At 38.0% G+C, this 15,162-nt stretch overlaps 1 protein-coding gene across 4 annotated transcripts in view; it reads left to right on the top strand.

Moving 5' to 3' along the window:
• LOC126285024 (vacuole membrane protein 1-like) overlaps positions 1 to 9,766 on the top strand; it is an 83,043-nt gene extending 73,277 nt beyond the window's left edge. For all 4 annotated transcript variants that reach the window (XM_049984337.1, XM_049984340.1, XM_049984339.1 and 1 more), the window contains one exon: positions 5,850 to 9,766. In XM_049984337.1, the coding sequence (XP_049840294.1) occupies positions 5,850 to 5,996 (147 nt within the window). In that variant the 3' untranslated portion in view covers positions 5,997 to 9,766. The remainder of the gene's footprint in view (positions 1 to 5,849) is intronic.
• Positions 9,767 to 15,162: the final 5,396 nt, after the last annotated feature.

Raw genomic sequence — 15,162 nt, 5'->3', positions numbered from 1 at the left:
CTAGGGCTTTAGTGGCCCACTTCTGGTTTTTATCTGTGAGCTTTTGTCTCACTGGCTCTTCTGAGTTAGAGCTGGCATTTCGCTCAGCACCCCTTGGGTCTAGGAAGACAGTACCCCACAGGGTTCTGTGTTAAGTATCACACTGTCCCTTCTTGCCATCAATGAGCTTGAACCGTCTGTTGGCCCTCTGGTTTCCCCAGCGTTATGATTTTTGCATCTGATGCAGCTCCCACTAAGGTAGCATCTGCTGAATGCCAGCTCTAAAGTGCCATCTGACTGGTCTCCTGGCCGTTTTCCATGGTTTCCAGTTTTTTCCCTACAAAACGTGGGTTATGCATTTTTGCCAATGACCCATAGTACACCTGATTCAGAACTTATTTAGGCAACCGGCACCTAGGTGATGCAGTACTGTCCTGTTTCTCGGGCCTCCTTTTTGATAGGAAGCTGATGTGGCTGCCCCAATTTCCCACCTGAAGACCACCTGCTTGCAGAAACTTAATGCTCTCTGCTTCTTGGCCCATGCATCTTGGAGTCCAGAGTGTGCTACTCTTCACCATATTTACAGCACTCTGGTTTTGTCCAGACTATATCATGGTTGTCAGGTTTATGGCTCAATGGCTCCAACCAATCTGAAACTACTTGACCCTGTTCATAATCACAAGGTGCATCTAGCTATCAGTGTTGCAATACTCCCGTCAACAGTCTCCTCACAGAATCGGGGATTCCCTCTCTATAAATATGACGAATTCAACTCTTGTTTTCTTATCCAATTGCATCAGACAATTCCCTGACCACCCTGTGTACCCCTCTCTCTTTGCAAACAAGGGATGTATCCACCTGACACCCACCCTTGGGTGTGATTGCCAATTTGAACATGTTCCAATTCCCTCTGTCCGGATCTCCATATCCAAGTACTGGGAAGTGCCCCATGTATTTCTTCCCTCTCTTAGATGGTGCCTCGACCATGGATTAGGACCGACCTGTTTCAGGGTCCTATGGTCTGTTGCCATTATGATATTGTGGTGTCTTGTACATTCCACCCTTGAAGAGTTCCAGGGTGCTAATATCTTCTACACTGACAGTTCTAAAATGATAGACAAGACGGAATACGCTTTTACGTCTCCTACTCCTACTTGAACACAATTTACTGCTGTGATCATGTAGTGTGTTCATAGCCGAGATGCTAGCCATTAGCTGGGCCCTGTTTTTTTTCCCCAACACTCAGGCCTCCCTCCACAGTGTTTTAATATGTGCCAACTCACCGAGTAGCCTGCAGGCTATAAACTGATACTATTCTCATCACTCTTTGGTCTCTGCTGTCTATGACCTTCTCTGTGCCCTTGACCGTCCCACCAGCTCTGTTGTCTTTCTCTGGTCCCAAGTCATGTGGGCATCCCAGGTAATGAACTGGCTGACCGTTTGGCTAGAGACACAGATACTTACCACATTCCCTTTCAATATTCCCGGTGCAGATATATGGTTACATGTGAGATCTCTCTTTGCTCAAAAGTGGAATGACTTATGGTGCACTATTGTCTCAGTAATAAACTCCACACATTCAAGGAAACTAGTGCAGTTTGACCCTCTTCCTTACGCTTCCCGTGGAAGGAGTTCACTGTCATATGCCGTCTATGCATCGGTTATACTAGGCTGACTCATTGTTTTCTCTTGTGTAATGAGCCACTCCCACAGTGTGGTTGTGGGGCCACACTGGCAGTATCCCATATATTGGTGGAATGTCCCCCTCTTTTGGCCATTCATATATGTATAGCCTTCCAGATTCCTTGTCTTTAATATTGGTAGATAATTCATGGTTGAACTGGTTATCAGTTTCCTTTATGGAAGTGGTCTTTATTTTCAGTTACAAGGTTTCGTTTTATTCCTGGGGCAGGAGCAGGAGTGTTGTGGTTGGGGCCTCTCTTTGTGTTTTTGGGGTTGGGACCCATGGCCACTCCCCTTTGCAAAAACTGTTCTTTTATCCTTCTGTTTTTCCAGTTTTTAGATTTGGTCTACCCTTTTATGCCTTTGTACTGTGTGTGTTTTTAGTTTCCTCACTTTTAGCACCCATTTTTACCTGGCACCTTTGTCTTATGCAAGTAACTCCTGAATTGTGTCACTAATGACTTCGTTGTTTAGTCTCATAACCCACCTCAATCAGTCTGGTTTCATATTCCATTTTACCACAGCATTTTGGTACATTTAAGTAAGATACTTGTAATCAACGAAGGGTAATAAAAAAGCTGCAAACACTCATGTCTTCACTTCTACCAGACATATTGTTGTCTGCATGAGTGTTACCTTAGTGGGGCAAGTAACCATAGTGGTTGGTGTAGGTGAAATAATCGTGTAAGGAACATGGGATTGGGAAAGGGAGGTACAGTAAGGGGGAGTGGGTTTCAAAAGATCATACCAGTTGGGAACATGGTGAGGATAACTGGCACTCACACTAGGAGGCTTAGTGGTGGTGTAATGGTATATTAGATGGCACTCTGGAAATAAAATACAGTGGGAAGGTGAACTGTCTGAAGTAAGGTGTAGAAAAAGGAAGATACAAGTGAGTTCGGTTGAAGCAGATAATTAAAAAAGTAGATAGGTTAGAAAGAATGGCGATGAGGAAGTATAGGACATTAAGACCATTGGATTGCAGTTATGAGGTATATATCATAAGAAGAGTCTCCACCTGCGAAATTGTGTGTGTTTAGGGCAGAATCCAGATGACTCAAATAGTGAAGCAGCCATTGACAAAAACATTAAGTAACATGTACCACAAATAATTGATCTAGTTTGACGTGGCCATACCTTAGAATGCTGTGCATTGATTGGTAGCGAAATCTATGGATGATGTGACTGTGTGCATATTGGCAGGAGGTCTTAATTTTACTCCTACTCTTGTTTCACCACAACTAGTGGACTTCATCAGTTCCATCGAAGAGGCTGTGCGCTGTGTTGTAACCGTTGCAGCAGAGAAAATATGTTGGGAGTCTTGCCACATGTTGATGAGAGCTGCACCACCAAAGAGCAGCATGTTGCCTATGGAGAGGCCAGCTTCCATAACTTTACAGCAGACATGGGTACAGTACTATTAAAGTCCATACCACTGGAGAGGTCTGTGTTAATAAAATCAGTGTTCTATACTGTTCCAAGACTGTTGTAAAATACAACAGATTTATATCTAACATTTCTGTACCAAAGTAGGTCATTAAGGACTGAGATCAAATACTTCAGTTCCACTTGGACAGTATGGACTGCACAAGATCCACAAAGAAGGTGTGCCTTTACACCCTGTAGTGAGCAATATTGCAGCAGCCACGTATGATTTTCTTAAAGTATTTGATGCCTTTACTGACGTTACCTTTACTGTAGGCAAGTGTCTGTACCATACAAGAAAGAGTAGTGATTTTTGTTAGCAGACTTCAGTCACTTAAGCTGGGAATCAATGACTGATTAGTCAGCTTTGTTGTTTTGTGTTTTACTAATGTGCCTTGGTGGACTCATCGACAGCATATTTGGGGCTGACATTACAGTGTTGTTTGAACACACCCACTCCATGAGATGTACTCTGTGTTTAACAGTGAGTTTTTTAACAATCTGACAGTCACCATGGGGAGTCGTTTGTCTTCCTTGACGGCCCATCTTTTTAAGGAAGATTTTGAGGGGCAAGTTCTCGCCTCAGCTATTTTAAAACCAACAACAACTTTGTGACATATTGACAACAATTTTATATTGTGGCCTTACGGTTTGTACGGTTACAGAGTTCCTTCAACGTCTGAACTCCATACAAGAAAAAAATAAACTTTACTACTGGGATTCAGAAAGATGGTTGCTTGCCACTTTTTGACATCTTGGTTTAACATAAGAGCAAAGGCATACTTGGCAATTGGTGTTTAAAAAACACATTTATACAGACCTGTACTTACAGGCTAATGGTTGTCACCATCTGGTACATATGATGGCCATTCTAAAGACCTTAATCCACCTAATGTGTACCATCTTGGATACAGATGATTTGCAAAAGGAGTAGGAACATGTGCACACTGTGCTCCTGAACAACAGATATTTGTCTTGGCAAGTACAGAAAGTGTTGCAGACATATGAACGACAGAGCAAGAGGATGAGGCCTTCAAAACTACTTTTTATCTACCATATACTGAAAATGTTTCAGTGAAAATAGACGGATACGATTAAGACCTAAAGTTTAAAGATGATTTAGAGTTGCGCTTGAATGTGCAAATCTTGCGTGGCTTATACAGGGTAAGCTGCGTGCACTGTGCAGGATCACATTGTAGATCAGCAGCATACTTGCCTTCTGGAAGCCAAGAAGTACTGAACATTGCTTTTCCACTGGTCATTTGGTGAAATACAACGAACCAAAAATTGTGGCCCTATTTGTGAAACTTTTGGAGCTCCATTATAAATGAACCAGTAGAAATTCAATTTTCTTGAGACCCTTATCAATCGAGACAGTGGCTTCCAGTTAAATTCTACATGGAATCTTGTCATAAAAAAACATCATGCTCTTCATAGTTGGTGCTCTGTAATTTTATTGTATGAAGATATTAGATTTGATATTGATGTGGCAATCTCTCACCATGAAAGGTATGCAGTGCAACACATATACTTAGAACATAAATGCATGCCAGTGACGCCTTAACTGCATTAGCTCAATGCATTTTTGTCAGTATTCGCCAGAAGATGGCCAGAAGACTCTGCTCTGAAATATCATGGCAGCAAGTTGCAGACACTTGGCAGTTTTCCCAAAATTTTATGGAACAATCTGTACACTGGGCAAATTTTAAATTTCACACAGAAAGCTCTTCCTGGTCAGGTTGGGAAGAGTAGTTTTGACCTTCAAAAGCATCAGTGAGACTTACAGAATACTGGGAGGACTGATTGTCATGCGATATTCCCAGATCACTACACCGTAGTGGTAGATAAGTTTTGGTATTGAATGTGACACAACAGTCATGTGGAGGTATTGCCAGCCATTGGTGGATTTGATGTAGACAGAAGTTCTTATGAACCAGTGATTGCAGTGATTTACATCCAGGAAAGTGACCTACACTGCAGATGTGGACCATGTAAAACAAATAGGTGAAAAGCTGTTGAGGTTCTGAAGTAATGTATGTGCTCGTTGTCCCTCTGGAACCTACAATCTGACCATCTGTGGGTGAGAGCGATGGGGCAGTCTCTCCATGAGGGGAAAAAAATGTTCTCCAAATGAGGACACCATTTGCATCACAATAATTCAAAAAGTTTAAAGTGTGAAAGGAAATGCATATAAGAATGTGGGTGGTGTCTTGTAGCACAGTAGCAAGAGCAGTGTACCATGTTATGCTCCAGCCAATAGTGCCATGAAGCCACCTCTGACTGTAATGTCAAATACGGAATGTGCATTTTACTTTTCTGTAAGAGTCAATGTGACCGCTAACCTGCTGTTTCCAGTTACTGCAGTACGCTGAGGCTGGTGTTATTGGTCAGGAACATAGCGCACAGTAGTGACAACGCAAAAATGTACAGAACACGTCCCACACCTGGTCACTTGCTTACACACAATTCTGTTGCATATGTGGATGTGGGAAAGGGGTGAGCAGGAGGGAGGGGGGGAGTGAGTTTCAGTATAATGGTCATTGTAAAAATTGGTTCCACTTATATCGGTACCACTACTTTTTCTTCTAAACTTCATTAGTTTCAATACTGTAATTTAAAGCCTCCTGTCACATCTTTTTATAGTAATGTCACCAGTTATTTTCAACTATGAAAAGTGAAGTTTGTCATATGTTGCTGTAAAATTATTTGTAATTATAAATTGTGTAATAGCTGTTTTGTTAAGTGATATTCTTCTTTTTCAGGAAAGTAATTTGCTGGCATCCATATTTGAAAAATTTGTTATTGCAATGGTTTTGTATTTTATCATTTCAATAATAAACTCATTAGCTCAGAGTTATCATAAACGACTGCATAAAAGAAGAAAACTTGGGAAACAAGCAGCTGATTGACAGTGGTCACTGAATATAGCAATTTCTTATTAATGGGGTATGGTATTATGTGCAGTATCTCATTTCACGCATCTGCTGCCATACTGATGGAAGTGTGTGTGTGTGTGTGTGTGTGTGTGTGTGTGTGTGTGTGTGTGTGTAGCAAATGGAACTTGACTTCAGCTTCCTCAATGTGTATAATTAGTCATTGTTAAGATCCAAGTAGACTGTTTTATTTTTCTGAGAATACAGTTCTTCATGTTGCACACAGACTCAACAGTTTCTTGACTAAATCCCATATTACGGTGTACTTGCATAAATCGGAACACAGGTCCTTTGCATGAAGAAAGAGAGTAATAGAGTATTGGCTTTCATTTTGGTTTTTAAATAAAAAGCCAAATTTAACCTTTGTGTACCTATTCCATAGAATATTCATTTACATTGAATTTAAAGAAAATGTACTTCCCTTTAACATTCCATTATATAATAATTTTAAAACACTTTTGCAGTATTATTATACCTTTCTTTCCTTGGTATACAGTAACTTAAAGCCAAGTTATAGTTTTGTAGTGTCTTAAATACTTTCCTCTTATTGGGTGAATAATTTTAGCTGTAAGATTTCGTAAGAGCTATAGAGACAATATTTCTTAATAGGACCAGAAACTGTGTAGATACATTGAGGACAAGAAGTGTCGAGCTCCATTTGTTATTTAGTAAAGATGGCCCTCAAAGTGAAATGATGGAATGTTATTTTGTTTATATTACCTAATTGAATTGTGGCTGAATTTTGACTGATCATACAAGTTCAAAACAGTCTCTCTTTGTGTGTTTGTATGTGAATTCTGTATTTCGAATGCCATCAAATTTTCTGCCCAGTCTGTACTTTGTAATAATTCATGTTTTTCTTATACATATTCCAATTTGATTTTTCTCATTTTAGTTCTGTTTGATGTTAAATTTTAGCACATAAATTAAAGAACTTCTTACACAAATTAGAGATTGCTTGAAATAAAAGGTTTATAGACTTTTTTGAAAAACTGAATGCTGTATTTTTGGCTGGTGACATTGCCAGATTGGCTGTAATACTTGTTTCCTTAATGTTCTGGTTTTCCTTAAATGTTGTACTGTATACTGCCATACTTGTAACCTTTTGCGCAATTATTATTCCAGTTTCATTGAGCCTGTTTATTGAAGTTGGTAATTCCATTCACTATATGCTGCTCATTTATGTCATAGTAATGGGAGGTTGTAAATGTTAAGTGACACAAATTCGTGTAAATAACACTTTCCTTCTTGTGTAGTCTGCTATTAACATTGATAGACCAGATAGAAAAAGGTGATAATTTGTGTTGATATTGTCTTAAAACCAGTCAGGCCTTCCAGATAAGCTTTGAATCTAAATTTTTTGGAGCTATTAAATTTATTTTGGTTCTGTGGTGATAATGTAAGCAAGGAATGAGTGTAGAAAAATAATGTAAATTATGATGAGTTACTTAGTCCTACTCCCAAAGATAAATATTACATACAAAACAGAGAAAATACAAATTATGGAATCAATGTATCATATTGTTTGATCTGTAGTTTCAACTGAATTTGCACCTCTGTTAGATTTCACCACATTTGTTTCTTACGTCTTTCTGTAGTATTTTAAGACAGAAACTTGCTCTTCAGAATTCAAAGATGTTCCCAGTATGTTTAAAGAATACACTTCTTTGTCTTTCCTGATTTTTATTTATATTTACTTTTACTTCTGTTTTGTAACTGTTAAAGTATTCTATGCACTAATCATTACAATACGCGTGACACAAACTAACGGAGAGCGATATTGTGTTCATACTTTTTATTATTATTACTGTGATGGTACATAGTATCCATGCTGCAGGTCAAGAAAAAATTTTCACAGAATTAACAATACAGTGAAGTCAGTTTAAGTTATTAAATTAGCTGAAATATCTTTACTGTGCATCATGTTCGTACGTAATTGAAGAGATGTTCATAAAAATATTCCCACTGCATTATTCTTTCTTCATAATCATCATAAGAGATGAAAAGCTTTTTTGATCGTGTACTGGAATATTAAATTTAAAACAGGAAGTCATCCTGAAAGCTTGGGCAGAGAATTTGATACCTGGATGCATAAAATTTGAGAAATGTAGAAGAGATCTGTTTAAATTTAATTTTGAATTGCCCTCTACCTCATTGAAAAATGTAATTGCATTTTGTCTTATTCAGTATGAGGATCATTTTGTGACTTTGTCCATTACTGAATGTTTGAGTCCTATGTCTGTGTTGTTAATAGAAATATTTATTTTCCTCATTCCATTGTGATATGTGTTAATGGTATGTTTATTTAGGTATTGTTACAAATGCTGTGTTTGAAGCACTTCAGTTATTGTTAAACTGAAACCTGAGGCTTGTGCACATTAAATTTCACATTGAAATGAACCACATTACTGTTCTTTTTTATTTTTTTGCCTTTTATGTCAGGGAACCTCTTGCAGCTTTTATATACATATATGTACATTTTACAATGACCAAAGTTTTTATAATGTTCCATATTTCTACACTAACATTTTTAAATTCAAGGCTGAAAGAAAAATTTCTGATCTAAGAGCACTTCAGTGTAAAAAGTCTTTCAGACAAACTGTTTCTTAATATATGACAAAGAATTGTGCAATATTTTATACTATAAACTATTGACCAGAATTCTCAGAAGTGCATCCAATTTTCCTCATTTCAAAGAGTTGTGTGATTTCTGTAAAATCTGTACAGGGAAGCCTTAAAGTTACCTGTTTCTTTTCTACAATGTATTTGGAATAAAAAATACTTCCGCCTATCAGTTTTCACTGTAGCCATAACCAGTAACTGTTACGAAGCAATTTAAATTTCCTTATGGCATACAGCAATGAAATATCTGTCATCTTAAAGTCTGTGCCGATCAATTTTATTATTTTTTTATATTACTGTTGTGGCTTTGGAGATTATACCATACTAATTGTAAATATGCCATAGCTGAATGAGAGTTTAAAAAACCCTGTGAACTCTCTCTCTTTCTGCCTAGTGGTAGCAACGCACAATCTTCACTTGTTTCTCATAAATAGAAATGGTTCATTGTATTTTTTATAGTTTGAGTCAATCCCTAAATGGAAAAACACAATGGAAAAAACTTGAAATTGGCATTTCCTGTGATGAAATTATTCTTGAGATATGTCTCTGAAATACTTTTCACTTTGTAATGGATTAGGTTGCATGCCACTTTTACTATAATGTATCCTATCCTTAAGTTTTTAAAAATTAGTTGTATTGAATTGTATATTTAAAGTATGTTTTCACTGCTGTATGTTCTTACATTGAAATACAGTGATCCCAGGAGTGTTTTGACTCCCCCTTTCTTTTGTTTTGTGTTCTTCTGTACCAATGTGATCTAAGCATGATATTCAAACTGCACTTATATATAGTTCATGTATAAGACACATCCTGGAAAAAGCGAGTTACACATTATTAAAAGTGATCTCACACACTGAGTGATACATGTATATAGAAACATACAACTTTACATGTATGCTTGACTCTTTTGTAAAGTTTTACCACTTTATGGTAAATTTTTAAAAAGACATTCGTCTAGAATTGGAATGCCAAAGGGGAATTGAAATGTGTTGTTTCTTAAAGATAATGTATCATAAATTCATCACTTCATGTGGAACATATGTACAGTTTTTGTAATGTTTTGTACATGTGTGAGGGTATGTAGCATTGCTACAGATAAATAAATGCAATGTTTTATTGTATAATTTGTTTTTTAAGTTTGTGATTAGTGCAGGGCACAACATAAGTGTAAACAGATATTGCTTTCTGTAAATTTCATGATCTCTTTTCACTTCAAACTGGTACTGTATGGCCCAAAAAAGTGTGGCATAGCATTTATAAAAGAGTGTCTCCGACAATTTTAACAGTAACTTGACACATTAGGAACAATGATACTTACAGGTGAGCACACCACATTGACAAGTTCTTCCAGTTAATTTTTGTCATATCATTATAAACAGAGAAAGAACTGATGAGAGCAAAACATGGACCATTCTGCAGTCAGAAGCGTCTTGAAGGAACAGTTAGGCAGCTGTAGCTGAGCCAAGATAGCACAGTGGTTAAAGTACAAGACTGGCATTTGGAAGGATCTGTGTTCAAATCACTATCCAGGCATTCTTATGTAGGTTTATTGTAATTCTCATGAACTAGTTAAGACAAGTAACAGGATAGTTCCTTAAAAAAAGGATGTGGCCTATCTCACATCCTATCCTTGTTCCATCTCTCCTTGTGCTCAGTCTTAACAATGTAATGATTGATGGAACATTATACCCTAATCATTCTGGTTGGCTTAAATCTGTACAAGAGAACACTGCTTGCTGAGAGAGCAGCACTGCAAAAGAAAACTAATATCCTGCAGAGAAGGTATCAATGAAATATACATACATTGTCAGGCGCGCGCGCGCACACACACATTGTGGCATACGTATGAGTCATGGAGACAAGTTAATAAGTATAATACTCTTGAGTATTTGGTGTTATCTACCCACTATGTGGCATTTTGAAACTTAAGAGTAATAACATAAAATAAATTGACAGATTTGGTTTCAAGCTAAGTGGACTCAGTGAAGGTGAATTACCTATTGCATAACAATTTATTGTGCAATGTCATTAATGAAAAGTTATATTTTGAAAGAGGACACAAATATTCCAAGTGTTTACAAGGTACAAGTTTTCCTTTTTTCTGGAAATCAGCAAATGAAATTTTGTGAGGAATAATAAGTGTTCAATTATGGTTGAGTCACAACACTAATAATTGGAAAAAAATAATCTTATTATACTAGCTGTAAATGCTATTAAAAAATCAGTCTTACCATAATCGTCAGTCATTTCACATCTACTGCTGGATAAAGCAGCTCTCTGACTTCTGTATTCATTTACTGTCTTCAGTTACAGGCATCCATGCCATTTCTATATCTAATGATCGTCCCTTGTGATTGTCTAGTTCTTCTCTTGTATTTTAGAATGCAGCAGAGAACTTTCTCAGTCACTTGCCGTCTATTCATTTGGCTGTGTCTCCTACTTACCTTCATTTCATTTACATAGAAGTTATAATTACATACTCCACTCTAGTCGGTTCCATGATATATGTGTTTATTTTCATATTTCACCACTCAGGTAGGTCTCCATTGCTTTCTGCACCACAATCAGTTCTTGGATGGTTTTTGCATCAATAAATCTAGATCTTTGTTCTAAGTCAAAACTAATAATACATCCTGATTACAAACTCAATTTCAAATGAGTTGGAAGCTTAGTTTTTAAAATTATATTTTACTAAAACACTCGAGGCTATTTATCATCTGTTTCTATTGCTATGTGTCGACTCATAGTAGTCAGTAGCTGACTCACTAATAAATACTATTAGCAACTCTTTTCCAGAACCACAAAATTTACTAGAAAATTCCTGGGTTCTAAGCTTTATCGGGCTCCAAGAAAACAGCACACTTAAAACATAGTTCATTAAACAGAACATTTATGAAAAAGTTATGGATAATCACCACCAACTTAGAAGAATAATGAGTAACTGAATGAAACTGGAGCATGACATACAGAATCAACTGGCTGACACCAAACATTATTTGAAAAAGATAAATATAAACAAGAAGCATCAACAATCTTATTGACTCATTGTTTCTTGCTTTAACCAAAAATGGCGGATTTCATAAAAGAACACACAAATGTGAATTTCATTTGTTTGCACATTGTCTAATTATTGTTCAGTCACTTTAAAAATGAAAATGTAATTTTTTTCCCCTAAAAATTTGTTTGCTAAATTTGGGTGCATGCGCACACCCACACAAGCCTATACAGCTACACCTGAGTCAGCTGAATACAAAATGCCAAGATGCAGGTTACTGATTTGAGGGATTGTGTTAGGTGAGATGGAAGAGGGCACAAAGGATGCAGAGAGTCCGTGAGAGTGTTTAGAAAGGGCAGCTGACAGCTCAGAGGCAGGCAGCGGAATGCAACATATGGACACTTACACGGGTGTGTTTGTGTAGCACAAAATGACAATGTTGTGGAAGAGTGGACTGTGAGGAACCGACAGAATAGCATATACTAGTACCCTGCCCTGTACCCAACTCCACCCTGTCTCACGAGCTTAATTTCATTTAGCCTGCCACCACACTCTCGTCTTCAGTCTCCCCTTCCTCTGTTCTATCAACCTATCCCAAGCTAGTCCAAGCCATTGTCATCGTGCGCTACACGAGCTCACAGTGCCCATAAGTCACTTTCCTGTCCTGTGCACATTCTGCCTCAGTGCCTCTACTCTTTGATGAATTGTTGTCTTTACTCAAAATTATATATACAGTATGTATATATCAAGAAACATACTACAGGCTGATCAATTGTTTATGCAATTGCTTTCGCAATGTGAAGTTGGTTGGCGAGGCCAGCTGCTGTGCCCACAGTATAGGTGACAGGAGGTCCACAGTAAAAATAGTATGGTTTGTCATGTTAATCACTTCTAATGTACATAACATAAACATTTAAAAATAAATAACACGCATATACGAGGGTTGTACCAAAAGTAAGGTTTCAAGTGACCTACAGTCTCTAGGGAAGGTGATAGGCCAAATCTGACAACAGTGCTGTGCGCAGTGGTTCCTTCATTCTTGAGCCCACCTGCCCACGGTTCGCTATGTCACTCAGTGTTGGCTTGGCAGCCGTTGGAGATGGAACTGTTGATTCCCGCTCCCGCCAAGTGCGAGGTTCGAGCAGTATTCCGGTTTCTCCACGCAAGGAACTTACTGCCCTCGGAGATTCATCGGCATTTTGCTGCAGGTCCCACAGAAGTTCATGCTGAGGAAAAGAGTGAAAGACTGCCGGTTTCAGATGCGATTGCCCAGAAGATCAGTGAGCTGCTCAAAGATTGGAGGAGCACTGTTCGTGAACTTGTTGAATTCATTCCTGAAGTTTCCCACAGCACAATTGAAAAAACTTTAACAGAAACAATGTGTTATCACAAAGTACGTACTCACTGGGTCTCCCACATGCTGACTGACAGACACAAGGAGCAATGCGGCTTGACTGTGCTTGCAAGTTTCTTCAACAATGTGAGGAGAGAGGCAACAAGGAGAAGTTGTTGGACTCTATCATCACATATGAAACGTGGGTGTTTCATTACACCCGTGAAACAACACAACAATCTCGTCAGCGGCGTCACTCCGGTTCACCACCACCAAGTTGGCAGAAAAACATTATGGGGACTGTTTTGCGATCAGAAGGGAGCACTCGTCATCGATTTCATGCAACCTGGGATGATGATAAACTTATACAGATATTGTGAAATATTGACCAAACTCCAGTGAGCAATCCAGAATCGCCGGAGAGGACGACTGAAGGAGGGACTAGTGCTTCTTCACGACAATGCTCGAACCCTGCTCATCAAACACAGGAGCTTCTGAAGAAATTTGGGTGGACTGTTATGCCCCATCCCCTGTACAGCCCGGACGTAGCCCTCAGCAATTATCACGTCTTCCCCAAGCTAAAGGAATACTTAGGTGAAGGCTTAAAGAGTGACGATGAAGTCCTAGCAGAGATCGCACGCTTCCATAACAGGTTGGCAGGAGACTTCTTCGACTTAGGAAGACGAAAGCTGTAGCACCGTCTTCAAAAGTGTGTGGAAAAAATAGAGTGTATGTTGAAAAATAGACAGAAGTGTACGCTTTTCAATGATATATAAATGAATAACAATAAACAATATTTTCTATTTGTGAAAAATATGGGAACCTTACTTTTGGTACAACCCTCATATTAATAAAGGAGATGATTTAACTGCTTCCCTATGTTGTTCAAGCATTTCTAACACCTGCCTAGAAAATTCATCATTAAACTCTATTGTTTCTCCTAGAAATGGCAACACTTTCTTCACAGGTGTCATCTAAAGCTTGTGGATTTGATTTTTACACTTCCTCTTTTAATGCCTCCCCTTTATGATAATCGAAGGATAAATTGGGGAACGTGGAGGCCATATGTTGTTAGTGATAACACTGCCTTGAAACTTATCATAAATTTCCTGTAATAAGACATCGGCTTTATGTATTGTTGCAGGGTCTTGTGGGAAGGTCATGGAATCATGTTCTCACTCAGTTAATTGTCCAAAAAGAGAAATTTATTTATCAATGGATGAATTGTACTCTGATTAGGAACTTGCGATATTAGGAAATTCCTCTTCAAATAATCTGTTTGTTGCACGCACTGATTACATATGTACATACAAATCATATACGAATACTCTTTGGAGAATATAAAACTTGTTTTGCAATTTCACTTGAAACACTTTCACTTATTACACTGTAGTGCATTGCTTAACAAACACGTGCTACAACAAGGACCTCACCAGTGCAGCTGCCAAGGGGAAAAAATCTCCAGCCGGTTGCATTAAGGATTGATCACCCTGAACTTCAAATCATTGTAGCTCTATGTTCCAGTAGTATATTAATATGAGAATTTTTTTTAGAAAATATATTATGATGAAGCTTTAAATATTATTTTCTTCAGAAAATTAAAATTCCTGGTTAAAACTAACTACATTACAGGAACCAGCAAAACATAAATTACTGTCTGAATAAGAAGACACCATCCCTCAAAAAAGTTCCAAGACTAATTTTTATTACTGGCATATAAGGACAGTAACTAAAGTTGCAACTTGAACTATATTGGTGTGCACATATGAAGGTATATGATGGGGTGGTGCACAGTGGCAAGGAGCAGTGTACAGACGGCGCAGGATACAGTGGCTGATGCGCAGTGACCAATTTTCATCCAAAGTGCTGGGTGAGTTTATTCGTTTGTTCAGAATGGGGGCCATCTTTTGACTGGTTAGTGATGACAGAATCGACACACACGCTCTGCAATCTTTCTTAAACAATTTTACAGTAACTACTTGTTAAAAAATTTCATTTTTGTTTTACTCGTAGCTTTATATGTCACGTTCATTACCATGTGCCCAGCATTTTGTTAATTGTCATAGTTATTGTAACTTGCAAGTGGAAGTAAGACACTGCACGAAATTTGAAAGAGTTTACAATGAAACATATGGGTTGCTATGATTTTGCATTTAGTGCATATTATATAATATGTTGTTGCATATGGAATT

Source organism: Schistocerca gregaria, chromosome 8 (assembly GCF_023897955.1).
Source record: "Schistocerca gregaria isolate iqSchGreg1 chromosome 8, iqSchGreg1.2, whole genome shotgun sequence".
Taxonomy (NCBI): domain Eukaryota; kingdom Metazoa; phylum Arthropoda; class Insecta; order Orthoptera; family Acrididae; genus Schistocerca; species Schistocerca gregaria.
Note: the sequence above shows the minus strand (reverse complement) of the source record. Positions and strands in the feature narration are given on the sequence as shown.